At 40.9% G+C, this 14,486-nt stretch overlaps 2 protein-coding genes across 6 annotated transcripts; both read right to left on the bottom strand.

The window, feature by feature from the left end:
* Positions 1 to 1,526: 1,526 nt before the first annotated feature.
* Positions 1,527 to 12,948, bottom strand: LOC142181794 (uncharacterized). Of its 5 annotated transcripts, none has more exons than XM_075255339.1 (6): positions 12,865 to 12,940; positions 10,983 to 11,043; positions 10,441 to 10,492; positions 9,677 to 9,765; positions 7,708 to 9,087; positions 1,527 to 1,838 (listed from the first exon to the last, which is right to left on the bottom strand). In XM_075255339.1, exons 5-6 carry the CDS (start codon positions 9,083 to 9,085, stop codon positions 1,798 to 1,800), a joined length of 1,419 nt encoding a protein of 472 aa, XP_075111440.1. In that variant the 5' UTR covers positions 9,086 to 9,087; positions 9,677 to 9,765; positions 10,441 to 10,492; positions 10,983 to 11,043; positions 12,865 to 12,940; the 3' UTR covers positions 1,527 to 1,797. The 5 variants fall into 5 exon arrangements, with proteins under 5 accessions (XP_075111440.1, XP_075111439.1, XP_075111438.1 ...); XM_075255338.1 differs by lacking the exon at positions 12,865 to 12,940 and adding an exon at positions 11,246 to 12,327; XM_075255337.1 differs by having other exon boundaries at positions 10,441 to 11,043; positions 12,865 to 12,948.
* Positions 12,800 to 13,604, bottom strand: LOC107807189 (heavy metal-associated isoprenylated plant protein 39-like). The gene is made up of 3 exons (XM_016631523.2): positions 13,447 to 13,604; positions 13,273 to 13,354; positions 12,800 to 13,190 (listed from the first exon to the last, which is right to left on the bottom strand). Exons 1-3 carry the CDS (start codon positions 13,453 to 13,455, stop codon positions 12,943 to 12,945), a joined length of 339 nt encoding a protein of 112 aa, XP_016487009.1. The 5' UTR covers positions 13,456 to 13,604; the 3' UTR covers positions 12,800 to 12,942.
* Positions 13,605 to 14,486: the final 882 nt, after the last annotated feature.

Genomic DNA, 14,486 nt, shown 5'->3' with positions numbered 1-14,486 from the left:
CGAGGTCGAACTCTTCTCTTTGGCGAAGGCCCTTGGTCTTAAGAGTGTTATTTCGAACTTTTATCGAAATATTTACTCGTCGTCGTTTGATCGAGGTCGAACTCTGCTCTTTGGCAAAGGATTTTGGCCTTAAGGGTGTTATTTCGAGCTTTCATCGAAATATTAACCCGTCGTTCGACCTCTTAAGGGTGTTATTTTGAGCTTTCATCGAAATATTAACCCGTCGTTCGATCGAGGTCGAACTATGCTCTTTGGCGAAGGCTCTTGGCCTTAAGGGTGTTATTTCGAACTTTCGTCGAAATATTAATGCGTCGTCGTTCGATCGAGGTCGAACTCTTCTATTTGGTGATGGCTCTTGGCCTTAAGGGTGTTATTTCGAACTTTCGTCGAAATATTAAACCGTTGTTCTTCGATCGAGGTCGAACTCTTCTCTTTGGCAATGACCTTTTGGCCTTAAGCGTGTTATTTCGAACTTTTGTCGAAATATTAGCCCGTCGTCGTTCGATCGAGGTCGAACTCTGCTCTTTGGCGAAGGCTCTTGGCCTTAAGGATGTTATTTCAAACTTTCATCGAAATATTAACCTATCGTCGGTCGATCGAGGTCGAACTCTGCTCTTTGGCGAAGGCCCTTGGCCTTAAGGGTGTTATTTCGAATTATCGCTAAAATATTAACCCATCGTTAGTCCCAGTTTTTTGGAGAGTCGGGTATCCTCTGGGGGAGTCCCAGTTTTGCTCAACCTCTGCGCTTCCTAGGTGAGTCCCAGTTCGCTTGATTTTGTTTGCATCGAAGAGTGTAGTGTCGGAAAGTATGAAACGTTGCTGTTTTGCTCACGTTCGTTTCGTGCACACATTGGAGTTTCCTTGTCTAACCTTTTTGCTTTCCGGTCTGGAGATGTCATTAGTGGGTGAGACGATGAATTATACTTTGAACTTGGTGATGTCTCCCTCGTTGACTCGGTCCTTAAGTCCCCGGGAAAACCCTATTAGGACAACCCCTAGGTGAGGGAGAGAGAGTACAGCTTGAAGGGCGTCATTTTCTAGAAGTTGGATTGTCAGGTGGGCGATATTTCGGTTGTCTTGTAATAGTTTTCCATTCTCCAGTTGAGATATTTCTTTGCTCACTCGCATGCGCGACGCGTGTTCCTGTTTGAGCAAACAACAGAAGGTGAGCCAAAATGATATTTTCCTTACCCCGATTCGACGAGACGGTGAATGAGGGTGGATTTATAGCGTTGTTCGTTTTGCCTAGCGTTTCAAATTCGGTGGTCGTATTCAGCTCTCTTTCCCCTTCTATTTTGTGCTTTTGCCCTGCGTGGGTTGGGCTTGCCATAGTTGGTTCGTGGACCGCCCGATGTATGGGGGATGTCACGACCCAAACTGAAGGGCCATGACTAGCACCCGACCACACTTGCCGAGCACCAACGTACATTTCATCTAACCTTTATTATTATCTTTTAAGGCTGACGAGATCAATATAAATGGTAGACCTAGATCATGGACAACCAGCAATAAAATATGATGGCATGCATATACATAGCAGGGGATGACCAGACAATCAAGAAACTACATATAAGGTATGAGCTACCACGCTACTATGAAAGACTATACAACAAAAACTAGCCGACAAGGCATACCAAACTATACATGAGCCGACACCTGTCTATGAGCCTCTAAAAGAACATAAGTGTTGCAACATAGCCGGAACAGGGCCCCGACATACCCATAATGTCTATAACAAAAATTGCATACCAAGACCAAGGCAAGTCCGGAGAAGGGATCTCGCCAATCACCGCTGATTTACTGTGGTGGGGGAGCTGTACCTGCCTGTCTATCAGGACCTGCAGCACGACATGCAGCGTCCACAAATAAAAGGACGTCAGTACGAATAAAGTACTGAGTATGTAAGGCAAGGAACCATAAATACGATCAGTAATGTAAGCAAGGATAGAGAATATACAACCTGTAACATCTTAGTACCTCTGAGGGCTACTTACATGAAATGCATGATACATATGTATAAATACATAAACCTTTAAAGCATTCGCCTCTGTGGGCATCATCATCATCATATCGTACCCGGCCATAATAGGCTCGGTAGAATCGTACCCGGCCACGTGGAGCTCGGTAAAACCCAACTGATCAGTGGTTGCACAATAGGTGCCGTACCCGGCCAACTATAGCGTGGCTCGGTAGAGTAAAATAGATACATATATATAATGCATGCTCGACTCATGGAATCACATTCTAAACCTTTCGGAGTGACGTAAGGTCGGTATCCTTTGTACACGTTATTAGGACTAAGTCTTCACTATGAACCTTATAAGATTCAGGAAGTATGAACAACATTGATAACATAAGAATAAGAGAAGCAACATTAACATCAATCGTTCCATAAGAGGGAAAACAATGTAAGTACTGCTAGCTTCTAAGAGTAGAGTATCTTTGGAAGCTCGTTCATTACATTATGTACAATCGGAGTCGTGCAAAAGAAGGAAAGGGATAGCCTCACATACCTTGTATATACTGCCCCAATCTCAAGCTATGCAATTGTCAAAACTCCTTAGTCTACAATAAGAGAAACGATACTATCGTTATCATTTAAGCGTCATAACTATTATGTATCGACCACAACCTATTTTACGATGAAACGGACAGCACCTCCCCTATATATATGACCTCACACCATTCAAAACAATCACCAAACAGCCCAAACATCATCAATAATAAACATATTGAGCCTCCCGAAATAGTCCACACACAGCCTAATCACTCCATACATACGACGACCACCGTAGTCGTGTCAAACAACCTGGAAATGTTACGAATAACTATCAGCCCATAAACCTACATATATATGGTGTTTCTCCACACCCTTCCTCCTCCAAAACTCCACAAGATAGTAGTAAAATACGCAGCCCAACAACAACGCAAAACAGTCCACAAAACAATAACACTACTACCAAACCTTTCGATATATATCTCACAAGTTCTAGCTTCAATGGCTTAGCCGCAACTTGGATAATCTTAAATACATATAGAGTAAGAGGTTCCTTACCTTTATACAGAAAGAACAACTCCATTTTGACCTTAAATTTCCAAGAAATATCCCTCCAATGCTGCCACAACAACAAAAAAATGAAACTAGCGATCAATTAGTATTTTTCGGCACTAGAATCACTTTAGAAGGCTTGAAATCACCTAGGATTAATATTAAGAACATTAGGGAGTATTTACAGAACATATACCCTTTAAAACAACCTCCCACACGAGTTGGAACGACACAAAAATGAGCAACAACAAGAAGAACAAGAGACTTACTAGCGCCACGGAATTCCCGACACTTGATTTGTGTTGTTTGCCCTTTTTTGGGTCTTGAATCTTGAGAGAACCTTGAGAGGATGTTCCTAGGGTTCTAAGTTCTGAAAATAGTGAAAAGAAATGACTAAAAACGGGTTGTGGTCATCCTATATAAGTCCAAATATCTTAAACCGACTTAGTGGGCCCCATAGAGAGGTGCTTGGCGCAGTCTCGCGAAAACGCGAATATCTCTCTACTCCGAGATCGTATCGATGAACGGTTTAATGCGTTGGAAACTACACTCATAGATCTTTAATTTTGTGGGTAGATCACCCCATAATTCCTTGTAAATTATGAGAAAAGATTAGAAACATTTGACCTAATATTTAAGTAAAATTATGAACCTAAGTTGCGACAACTTTTGTCGACTTTTGTTTCATAACTCGTTTGACTTCAAGACTTATGATACGGATATTATATGATTAAAATACCTTAATAAATGACCTCTTGAGTGTATTAAGCACCGCTAGATTACCTGAAAATACGAGTTACAACATCCTTGATTCGTTTAACTTCTAATATTGGTTAATCACCCTTATACACTCTTGTATCACTTAAGACCAATAGGATTGACTTCTTATCATCTCAAAGATAATTCCTTCTTGGATTTATGTTAACTAATATATGGCATGAACTAACACATGTGGATATGGGTTGTAACACCCTCCCCTTAGGAACATTCGTCCTCGAATGTAAGGGTTTAGGGGGAGTTTAAATCACCGTGGATTCCAATGGAAATTTCCGATCAATTTTCCCCTATAAAATGGTCACTAGCAAAACTTGCATGTAATTAAGCCCAACATATGGCTTCACAAGGCTACACAAAGCATTATGCGTATTTACATTATCTACATATCACCATGTTGTATTAAGGAGGAGTATTCTCAAATTATTGCTTACCTCATAAAGCCGTTTCTTCTTCCAATGTATCCTGTCTTCCACCAGCATCCTTGTTATCTTCATTCTGGAATAAGTAAGGGTATTTAGACTTCATCTCCTCTTCTGCTTCCCATGTCATTTCTTCCATATTTTTGTTCCTCCACAATACTTTGACGGAAGCTACATCTTTTGTTCTCAGCTTGCGGACTTGCCGATCTAATATCGCCACTGGCACTTTTTCATATGATAGGTCCTCTGTAACTTGTACATCTTTGATAGGGACGACTCGAGAAGGGTCTCCAATACATTTTCTCAACATAGATACATGGAATACCGGGTGGACAAATTCCAATTCGGATGGCAATTCTAACTCATAAGCAACCTGTCCAATCCGTCGAAGAATTTTATACGGCCCGATATACCTTGGACTCAGCTTACCTTTCTTCCCAAAACGCATAATACCCTTCATTGGTGAGATCCTCAGGAAAACCCAATCACCAACCTCAAACTCTAGATCACGACGTCGGACATCAGAATAAGATTTTTGCCTGCTTTGTGACGTCCTCAATCGCTCCTGTATCACTTTCACCTTCTCAATAGCTTGGTGAATCAAATCTGGCCCATATAATTCTGTTTCACCGACTTCGAACCATCCAACTGGTGATCTACATCTCCTCCCGTATAGTGCCTCGTATGGGGCCATTTTAATACTGGAATGGTAGCTATTGTTATAGGCGAATTCTATGAGTGGAAGATGATCATCCCAATTCCCCTTAAAATCTAGAACACATGCTCGTAGCATATCTTCCAGTGTCTGAATGGTACGTTCAGCCTGTCCGTCAGTCTGCGGATGAAATGCAGTGCTGAGATTTACTTGTGTGCCTAAACCCTTCTGGAAAGACCTCCAAAAGTTAGCCGTAAATTGAGCTCCTCGGTCTGATATAATAGATATGGGCACACCATGAAGCCTAACAATCTCCTTGATATACAACTTCGCATAATCTTCAGCCGTGTAAGTTGTCTTCACTGGCAGAAAATGGGCACATTTTGTAAGTCGATCAATTATCACCCAGATGGAGTCAAACTTATGATAAGAGCGAGGTAATCCAATAATGAAGTCCATATTAATCACCTCCCACTTCCAGGTCGGAATCTCTATATTTTGAAGCAATCCACCGGGTTTCTGATGTTCTATCTTTACTTGTTGACAATTGGGACACTGGGCCACAAATTCTGCAATAGACTTCTTCATATTATCCCACCAATACTGCTCCTTGACATCATGATACATCTTTGTCGAGCCGGGATGGATGGAATATCGGGATTGATGAATCTCATTCATAATCTTCTCTCGCAACCCTGCCACATTAGGCACACACAATCGGCTCTGGTATCTCAGTGCCCCATCTTTTCCGATCCTAAAAGCCATACTTTTACACTGTTGAATGCTTTCTCTTAATCGTACTAAGATAGGATCTTCATATTGTCGTGCTTTTACCTCGGCTACCAAAGATGATTCTGATGTATTCTGTACAGTAACACCTCCGTCATCAGAGTCTAACAATCTGATTCTCATATTGGCTAGCTGATGAAGCTCTTTAATCAACCCCCATCTACCCGCCTCAATATGTACTAAGCTTCCCATTGATTTACGGCTGAGAGCATCTGCCACAACATTGGCTTTACCGGGATGATACAATATCTCGACGTCGTAGTCTTTCAATAATTCAAGCCACCTACGCTGCCTCAAATTCAACTCTTTCTGCTTGAAGATGTATTGTAAACTCTTGTGATCTGTGTAGATGTCAACATGGACGCCGTATAAGTAGTGCCGCCATATCTTCAAAGCATATATTACTGCAGCCAATTCCAAATCATGGGTTGGATAATTCTTTTCATGCTTCTTCAATTGTCTTGATGCATAAGCAATCACATTCCCATGCTGCATCAATACGCACCCCAAACCTATACCTGAGGCATCACAATATACCACATAATCTTCTGTTCCTTCAGGAAGAGTGAGCACTGGTGCAGATGTCAATCGATTCTTCAGTTCCTGAAAACTACGTTCACAAGTGTTAGACCACTGGAATTTGGTAGCTTTTTGTGTTAACTTAGTCAATGGTGATGATATAGAGGAAAATCCTTCTACAAACCGCCTATAATATCCTGCTAGTCCTAGGAAGCTGCGGACTTCTGATGGTGTTGTAGGTCTCGGCCAATTCTTTACTGCATCGATCTTCTGAGTGTCGACACTAATACCCTCATCAGATATCACATGGCCAAGGAATGCTACTGAGTTCAGCCAGAATTCACATTTGGAGAGCTTAGCATATAACTTACGATCCTGAAGCGTCTGTAATACTATCCGCAAGTGGCCCGCATGTTCCGCCTCCGAACGAGAATACACTAGAATGTCATCAATGAATACAATCACGAACACATCAAGATAGGGCCTGAATATAGTATTCATGAGATCCATAAAAGCTGCTGGGGCATTTGTTAGCCCGAACGACATCACCAAGAACTCAAAGTGCCCATATCTTGTCCGGAAGGCCGTCTTTCGAATATCTTTCTCCCTAACCCTTACCTGATGATACCCTGAACGTAAATCAATCTTGGAGAAATACTTGGCACCCTGGAGTTGGTCAAACAGATCATCAATTCTTGGAAGTGGATACTTGTTCTTTATAGTAGACTTATTCAACTGTCGATAGTCGATACACATCCGTAACGACCCGTCTTTCTTCCGCACGAATAGGACTGGTGCACCCCAAGGTGAAGTGCTAGGCCTAATAAAGCCCTTATCCAGCAAGTCCTTCAACTGCACCTTCAACTCTCGCAACTCTGCCGGGGCCATTCTGTATGGAGGAATAGAGATCGGTTGAGTGTCAGGTAACACATCAATGCTAAACTCAATCTCCCTTTCAGGAGGAAGGCCTGGGAGTTCATCTGGGAAAACATCTGGGAATTCGTTGACCACAGGGATTGATTGTAAAGTATGCGGTTTCGCCTCCACATCCCTAACGTGGACGAGATGATAAATGTAACCTTTTGAGATCATTTTCCTTGCCTTAAGATAGGAAATAAACCTACCTTTCGGTGTAGCAATGTTCCCTTTCCATTCAATGACGGGTTCACCCGGAAATTGGAACTTAACCATCTTCGTACGACAGTCAACATTTGCATAGCATGAGGCCAACCAGTCCATTCCCATTATCACATCAAAATCAACCATTTCTAACTCAAATAAATTTGCCGAGGTTTGACGACTACAAATCGTCACAGTGCAACCTCTATATACCCTTCTAGCAATCACAGAATCTCCTATCGGAGTAGATACCACGAGGGGTTTACTTATCAATTCAGGTTCAATGCCAAACTTATTAGCCACAAAGGGTGTAACATATGATAATGTAGATCCCGGATCAATCAACGCATATACATCATAAGAAAACACAGATATAATACCTGTAACAACATCTGGAGACGACTCGAGATCCTGTCGACCTACTAGAGCATAGGTTCGATTTTGAGCACCACTCGAACTCGGCACTGCACCTCTACCCCTACCACGACCTGTCGACTGCTGAAAACCCCGTGCTGGAGGTCGAACTGATGAGGAAGAACCAGACACAGATCCAGTCGGCTGAGCCATACCATCACCTCCTCTATTAGGACAATCCCGCATCATATGGCCAGGCTGCCCGCACAAATAGCATGCATCAGAACCTCGACGACACAGTCCAAAGTGGGCCTTGCCGCACTGATCACAATGTGGTGTTGGGGGTCTCATCTGACTAGTATCTCTGTGATGTTGCGAGCCAGATGCCCGCGAACTCTGACCTGGACCAGAATAGGATCGATCATATCGAGGCCTCTGAAACTGTGGAGGAGCACTAGCTACAGGTGGCGCCGAACTCCTCGAAAACTGTGGCCTGATGCGGCCTCTGAAGTCATCAGAATACCCTGCAAATCTCGCCCTCTTATGCTGGCCTCTATCCTGCTCCCTAACTGCCCTCTGCTGGCGCTTACGATCCTCTAGGGTCTGGGCATAAGCTTGAATACGGGAAATATCCATGCCCTCCACCAAGGAGGCTGTCGTACACTCATTTATCAGATGTGGTCCCAACCCATTCACGAACATATGCACCCTATCACTCATCTCGGCCACCATATGGGGAGCATACCTTGCCAAAGAATCAAACTGCATACTGTACTCTCGTACACTCATATTACCTTGTCTAAGGTTCAAGAACTTATCAGCTCTAGCTCGTCGTATCTCAACTGGCAAGTAGTGACGAAGAAAGGCCTCAGAAAATTCCTTCCACACAGCTGGAGGAGGGTTCGGACCCCTGGATCTCTCCCAACTATCATACCAGAGAACCGCTAAATCCCGTAGCCGATAAGAAGCCAACTCTACTGTCTCTGTATCACTAACATGCATAACACGAAGTGTACGATGAACCTGGTCAATAAACGTCTGTGGGTCCTCCTTGGGGTCTGATCCGGTAAACACTGGAGGGTCTAAATTAATAAAATCACGAACTCTTGTACTAACTGGTTTCTCAGCAGCACCTGTATTCTGCCTCTGAGCCTGAGCAGCTACCAAGCTAGTCAATAACTGCAAAGCACTCCGCATATCCTGGTCTGGAGTGTCAGACGAAGGAACTGGAGGCGCTGGGTGCCTTCTAATATCCTCTGGAGGAGATGGAGTAGATGAGGTATGAGAGGGCATCTCACTTTGAGCCTCACTTTGTCCTGCTCTGACTTGGGGCACCTGACTGGTACCCTCTCCTGCTGCTGTATCAAGCCGCCTACTAATCGTTTGCTTCCTAGTCGAAGGCATCACTGAAAAAAAACAAGGTGAATATTAGAGACAAACACTTACGACTCAACTCTACGCACGATCTAGATTCAGGAAGAAGGTAACAACCCTAGATGTCATGTAGCTTCCTGATTATAAATGTGGCGCGCTACACATCCATAATCAAGACTCTACTAAACACGGCTCATAGACAACCCCTAGGACAGACTTGCTCTGATACCAAGTTTGTCACGACCCAAACTGAAGGGCCATGACTAGCACCCGACCACACTTGCCGAGCACCAACGTACATTTCATCTAACCTTCATTATTATCTTTTAAGGCTGACGAGATCAATATAAATGGTAGACCTAGATCATGGACAACCAACAATAAAATATGATGGCATGCATATACATAGCAGGGGATGACCAGACAATCAAGAAACTACATATAAGGTATGAGCTACCACGCTACTATGAAAGACTATACAACAAAAACTAGCCGACAAGGCATACCAAACTATACATGAGCCGACACCTGTCTATGAGCCTCTAAAAGAACATAAGTGTTGCAACATAGCCGGAACAGGGCCCCGACATACCCATAATGTCTATAACAAAAATTGCATACCAAGACCAAGGCAAGTCCGGAGAAGGGATCTCGCCAATCACCGCTGATCTACTGTGGTGGGGGAGCTGTACCTGCCTGTCTATCAGGACCTGCAGCACGACATGCAGCGTCCACAAATAAAAGGACGTCAGTACGAATAAAGTACTGAGTATGTAAGGCAAGGAACCATAAATACGATCAGTAATGTAAGCAAGGATAGAGAATATACAACATGTAACATCTTAGTACCTCTGAGGGCTACTTACATGAAATGCATGATACATATGTATAAATACATAAACCTTTAAAGCATTCGCCTCTGTGGGCATCATCATCATCATATCGTACCCGGCCATAATAGGCTCGGTAGAATCGTACCCGGCCACGTGGAGCTCGGTAAAACCCAACTGATCAGTGGTTGCACAATAGGTGCCGTACCCGGCCAACTATAGCGTGGCTCGGTAGAGTAAAATAGATACATATATATAATGCATGCTCGACTCATGGAATCACATTCTAAACCTTTCGGAGTGACGTAAGGTCGGTATCCTTTGTACACGTTATTAGGACTAAGTCTTCACTATGAACCTTATAAGATTCAGGAAGTATGAACAACATTGATAACATAAGAATAAGAGAAGCAACATTAACATCAATCGTTCCATAAGAGGGAAAACAATGTAAGTACTGCTAGCTTCTAAGAGTAGAGTATCTTTGGAAGCTCGTTCATTACATTATGTACAATCGGAGTCGTGCAAAAGAAGGAAAGGGATAGCCTCACATACCTTGTATATACTGCCCCAATCTCAAGCTATGCAATTGTCAAAACTCCTTAGTCTACAATAAGAGAAACGATACTATCGTTATCATTTAAGCGTCATAACTATTATGTATCGACCACAACCTATTTTACGATGAAACGGACAGCACCTCCCCTATATATATGACCTCACACCATTCAAAACAATCACCAAACAGCCCAAACATCATCAATAATAAACATATTGAGCCTCCCGAAATAGTCCACACACAGCCTAATCACTCCATACATACGACGACCACCGTAGTCGTGTCAAACAACCTGGAAATGTTACGAATAACTATCAGCCCATAAACCTACATATATATGGTGTTTCTCCACACCCTTCCTCCTCCAAAACTCCACAAGATAGTAGTAAAATACGCAGCCCAACAACAACGCAAAACAGTCCACAAAACAATAACACTACTACCAAACCTTTCGATATATATCTCACAAGTTCTAGCTTCAATGGCTTAGCCGCAACTTGGATAATCTTAAATACATATAGAGTAAGAGGTTCCTTACCTTTATACAGAAAGAACAACTCCATTTTGACCTTAAATTTCCAAGAAATATCCCTCCAATGCTGCCACAACAACAAAAAAATGAAACTAGCGATCAATTAGTATTTTTCGGCACTAGAATCACTTTAGAAGGCTTGAAATCACCTAGGATTAATATTAAGAACATTAGGGAGTATTTACAGAACATATACCCTTTAAAACAACCTCCCACACGAGTTGGAACGACACAAAAATGAGCAACAACAAGAAGAACAAGAGACTTACTAGCGCCACGGAATTCCCGACACTTGATTTGTGTTGTTTGCCCCTTTTTTGGGTCTTGAATCTTGAGAGAACCTTGAGAGGATGTTCCTAGGGTTCTAAGTTCTGAAAATAGTGAAAAGAAATGACTAAAAACGGGTTGTGGTCATCCTATATAAGTCCAAATATCTTAGACCGACTTAGTGGGCCCCATAGAGAGGTGCTTGGCGCAGTCTCGCGAAAACGCGAATATCTCTCTACTCCGAGATCGTATCGATGAACGGTTTAATGCGTTGGAAACTAGACTCATAGATCTTTAATTTTGTGGGTAGATCACCCCATAATTCCTTGTAAATTATGAGAAAAGATTAGAAACATTTGACCTAATGTTTAAGTAAAATTATGAACCTAAGTTGCGACAACTTTTGTCGACTTTTGTTTCATAACTCGTTTGACTTCAAGACTTATGATACGGATATTATATGATTAAAATACCTTAATAAATGACCTCTTGAGTGTATTAAGCACCGCTAGATTACCTGAAAATACGAGTTACAACATCCTTGATTCGTTTAACTTCTAATATTGGTTAATCACCCTTATACACTCTTGTATCACTTAAGACCAATAAGATTGACTTCTTATCATCTCAAAGATAATTCCTTCTTGGATTTATGTTAACTAATATATGGCATGAACTAACACATGTGGATATGGGTTGTAACAGGGGAGGATGTTAGTTGTAACTTCTGCTTGCATATAGCATCATGATCTAAATTAGCACATGAGGTTTATTTACCGCTCTTTTTGGTGGGTGATCATGTTTTCGGTTTTTGATCTGGAAGAGACTAGGAAATTTCACTAAGAAATTCCCACAGACGGCGCCAAATTGTTTGACCAAAAGATGCCAAAGCCTTTTTGATTAAGACAATTGATACTAATGATTAGATTAATCTTAGTCAAACATAGTAAACTCCAGATCTGAAAATGAATCGGAAAGTAGTTAATGGATAAAATGAAATAAAAGAGAGAAATCGTCATTAATCTTTGTAATTTCCTCTTTCATGATGCCCCAGAGGCCATCGATTTTACATTCTTTTTAGAAGGAAAATAGAAGGGGAGGATATAGAGAGAGAAAGCGACCCCCCCCCCCCCTCTTTGGGGAATTCATCCCTTATATATAGCTTTGAGACCATGACCACCTTCTCCGGTCGGTCTGCCCTTACACTAAGGCCTTTTTATCATTATTTAAGTATTGTCTTTTGACCCACTACATTGTGGATACTTAGACTGAAGTAGGTCGTGATGGTCCTCGCTACCTCGCCCTTTAGACGGGGTTCTAACTAGGTCGGCTACTGTGGTCAAATTTTGACTTGTACAGTTACATGCCACAATATAATTGTCCAAAACACACACAATAAAGTAGGACGCCAGCATAGTGATTTTCCCATTTTTCTCCAATAAACAGAGAAAAATTATTGTCATATTCATTCTTAAACGCCTATATTTTTCTCCTCACCCAAAGAAGTTGAAATAAAATAAAACAGAAAATAGAAAAGTAGAAAGGAATAAAGGGAATAACACGAAGAAACAAGACAAAATTTTATTTAATTAGTCTAAAGAGACAAAGAAGCGATTCATACTTGCAATTGCGTATACAATTAACACAATTTGAAGACCCAAAGCTTTGTTTGGATTGTAGTATACCAAATGGAGATAAATCACTTCTGCGGCTCTTCTTTCTTCTCTTCTTTCTTTTCCTCTTTCTTTTCTTCCTTCTTTTCCTCTTTCTTTTCTTCCTTTTTCTCTTCTTTCTTTTCCTCTTTCTTCTCTTCCTTAGCTGGCCCTACTGATATTATATCAACTTTACCCACTGCCTTTTTCAACTTCTTTACCACTGCTACTGCATCCATTTCTCCTATCACTGTTAGTTTCTGCTCCTTTAGATCTGCTGCTATTGAATCTACCCCTGCACTTAATTTTTTATTAGTAAAAATTACAAGTCTGATTCAACTTTTCTTATGACTAAAACTAGATCCAATAGCAATTACCTAAAATATCAGCTGCAGCTTCTATGGCTTTCTGCTTTGTCTTTTCATCAGACATGGTGAGCACCTTCATTACCACTTTCATCTGATTGACAAGAAAAACACAAATATTATAAGGAAAAGTTAACATAACAAATAAACCCCTTGAAGAGAATTAGTAGTGAAAATAGAGAATACCTGAGCCATTTGGAGAATGAAGGATTTGCTAGGAGGATAGTTGTTGGACCAAAATGAAATTTTTTGAAAAGGGGACCTTGTTAAATAGGGGGGCAACAAAATGAATTGACAAAATGTGGCTGTGTACAATTATGCTGACCCGAAAGGTTGCATAGATGACGCATTTCAGTGGACATCTAGGCAGATTGCATATAGTTTTAGCTATCAGGTCCTCTGATTTGTCTGTTTCTCAGAATATGGCCCCTGATATTAAATGTTTTAACTCCAACTTTTTTCAAGGAACATTGTATTAATTACTCTCATTTCACAGATGATCTTTCATAAGTAAATTTGTTTTTGAATATTTTTGTATAAAAAGAAAATAATACTCCCTCCGTTTCAATTTATGTGAACATGTTTGACTCGGCACGGAATTTAAGAAAAAATGAAGACTTTTAAAATTTGTGGTCCTAAACAAGTCAAAAATGACCCCTAATAATGATATTATTTCAAAAAGTTTTGGGAAATAATTTTGAAAATGAATAATTAATGATAAGGGTAAAACAAAAAAATTATCTTTCTCTTGATTTAGTATAGTGGACAAGTAAAAGTAAAAATATATTTTTAGCATATTGGACAAGTAAAAGTAAAAATATATTTTTAATATAGCGGTAAAAGTGAACCGAATGAGCATAAAAGAAAACACTGGTAGTAACTAGTAACGATGAGATAGTCCTTTTAAGATTCATTTTATCGGGCTAAGAATTTGCAGGAATTATCTCTTTGTTGAATTTTAGTGGGCGAAAATTCAAGTTGAAAACTAGGAGGCTAGAAAACCAATTATAGTCAACTGGGCATAATTATTTATTTTCCAAGATTATTATTTTAACAGTTGTGGAGAAAAAGAATTTGAATATGACCACCAAATACCAATACTGTGGTAACATTGTAGTACTCCATTTTGCTGATAGCTTTGTAAAAGTTGCTCATTCGAACTATAGGCCATTTACCAACTATTTATTCTTTTAGCTTCTTCCCTTAATCAGAAACTGGTTGTATGT

This window comes from Nicotiana tabacum, chromosome 6 (assembly GCF_000715075.1).
Source record: "Nicotiana tabacum cultivar K326 chromosome 6, ASM71507v2, whole genome shotgun sequence".
Lineage (NCBI taxonomy): Eukaryota > Viridiplantae > Streptophyta > Magnoliopsida > Solanales > Solanaceae > Nicotiana > Nicotiana tabacum.
The sequence above is the reverse complement of the archived record's forward strand: the minus strand, read 5'-3'. Positions and strand labels throughout refer to the sequence as shown.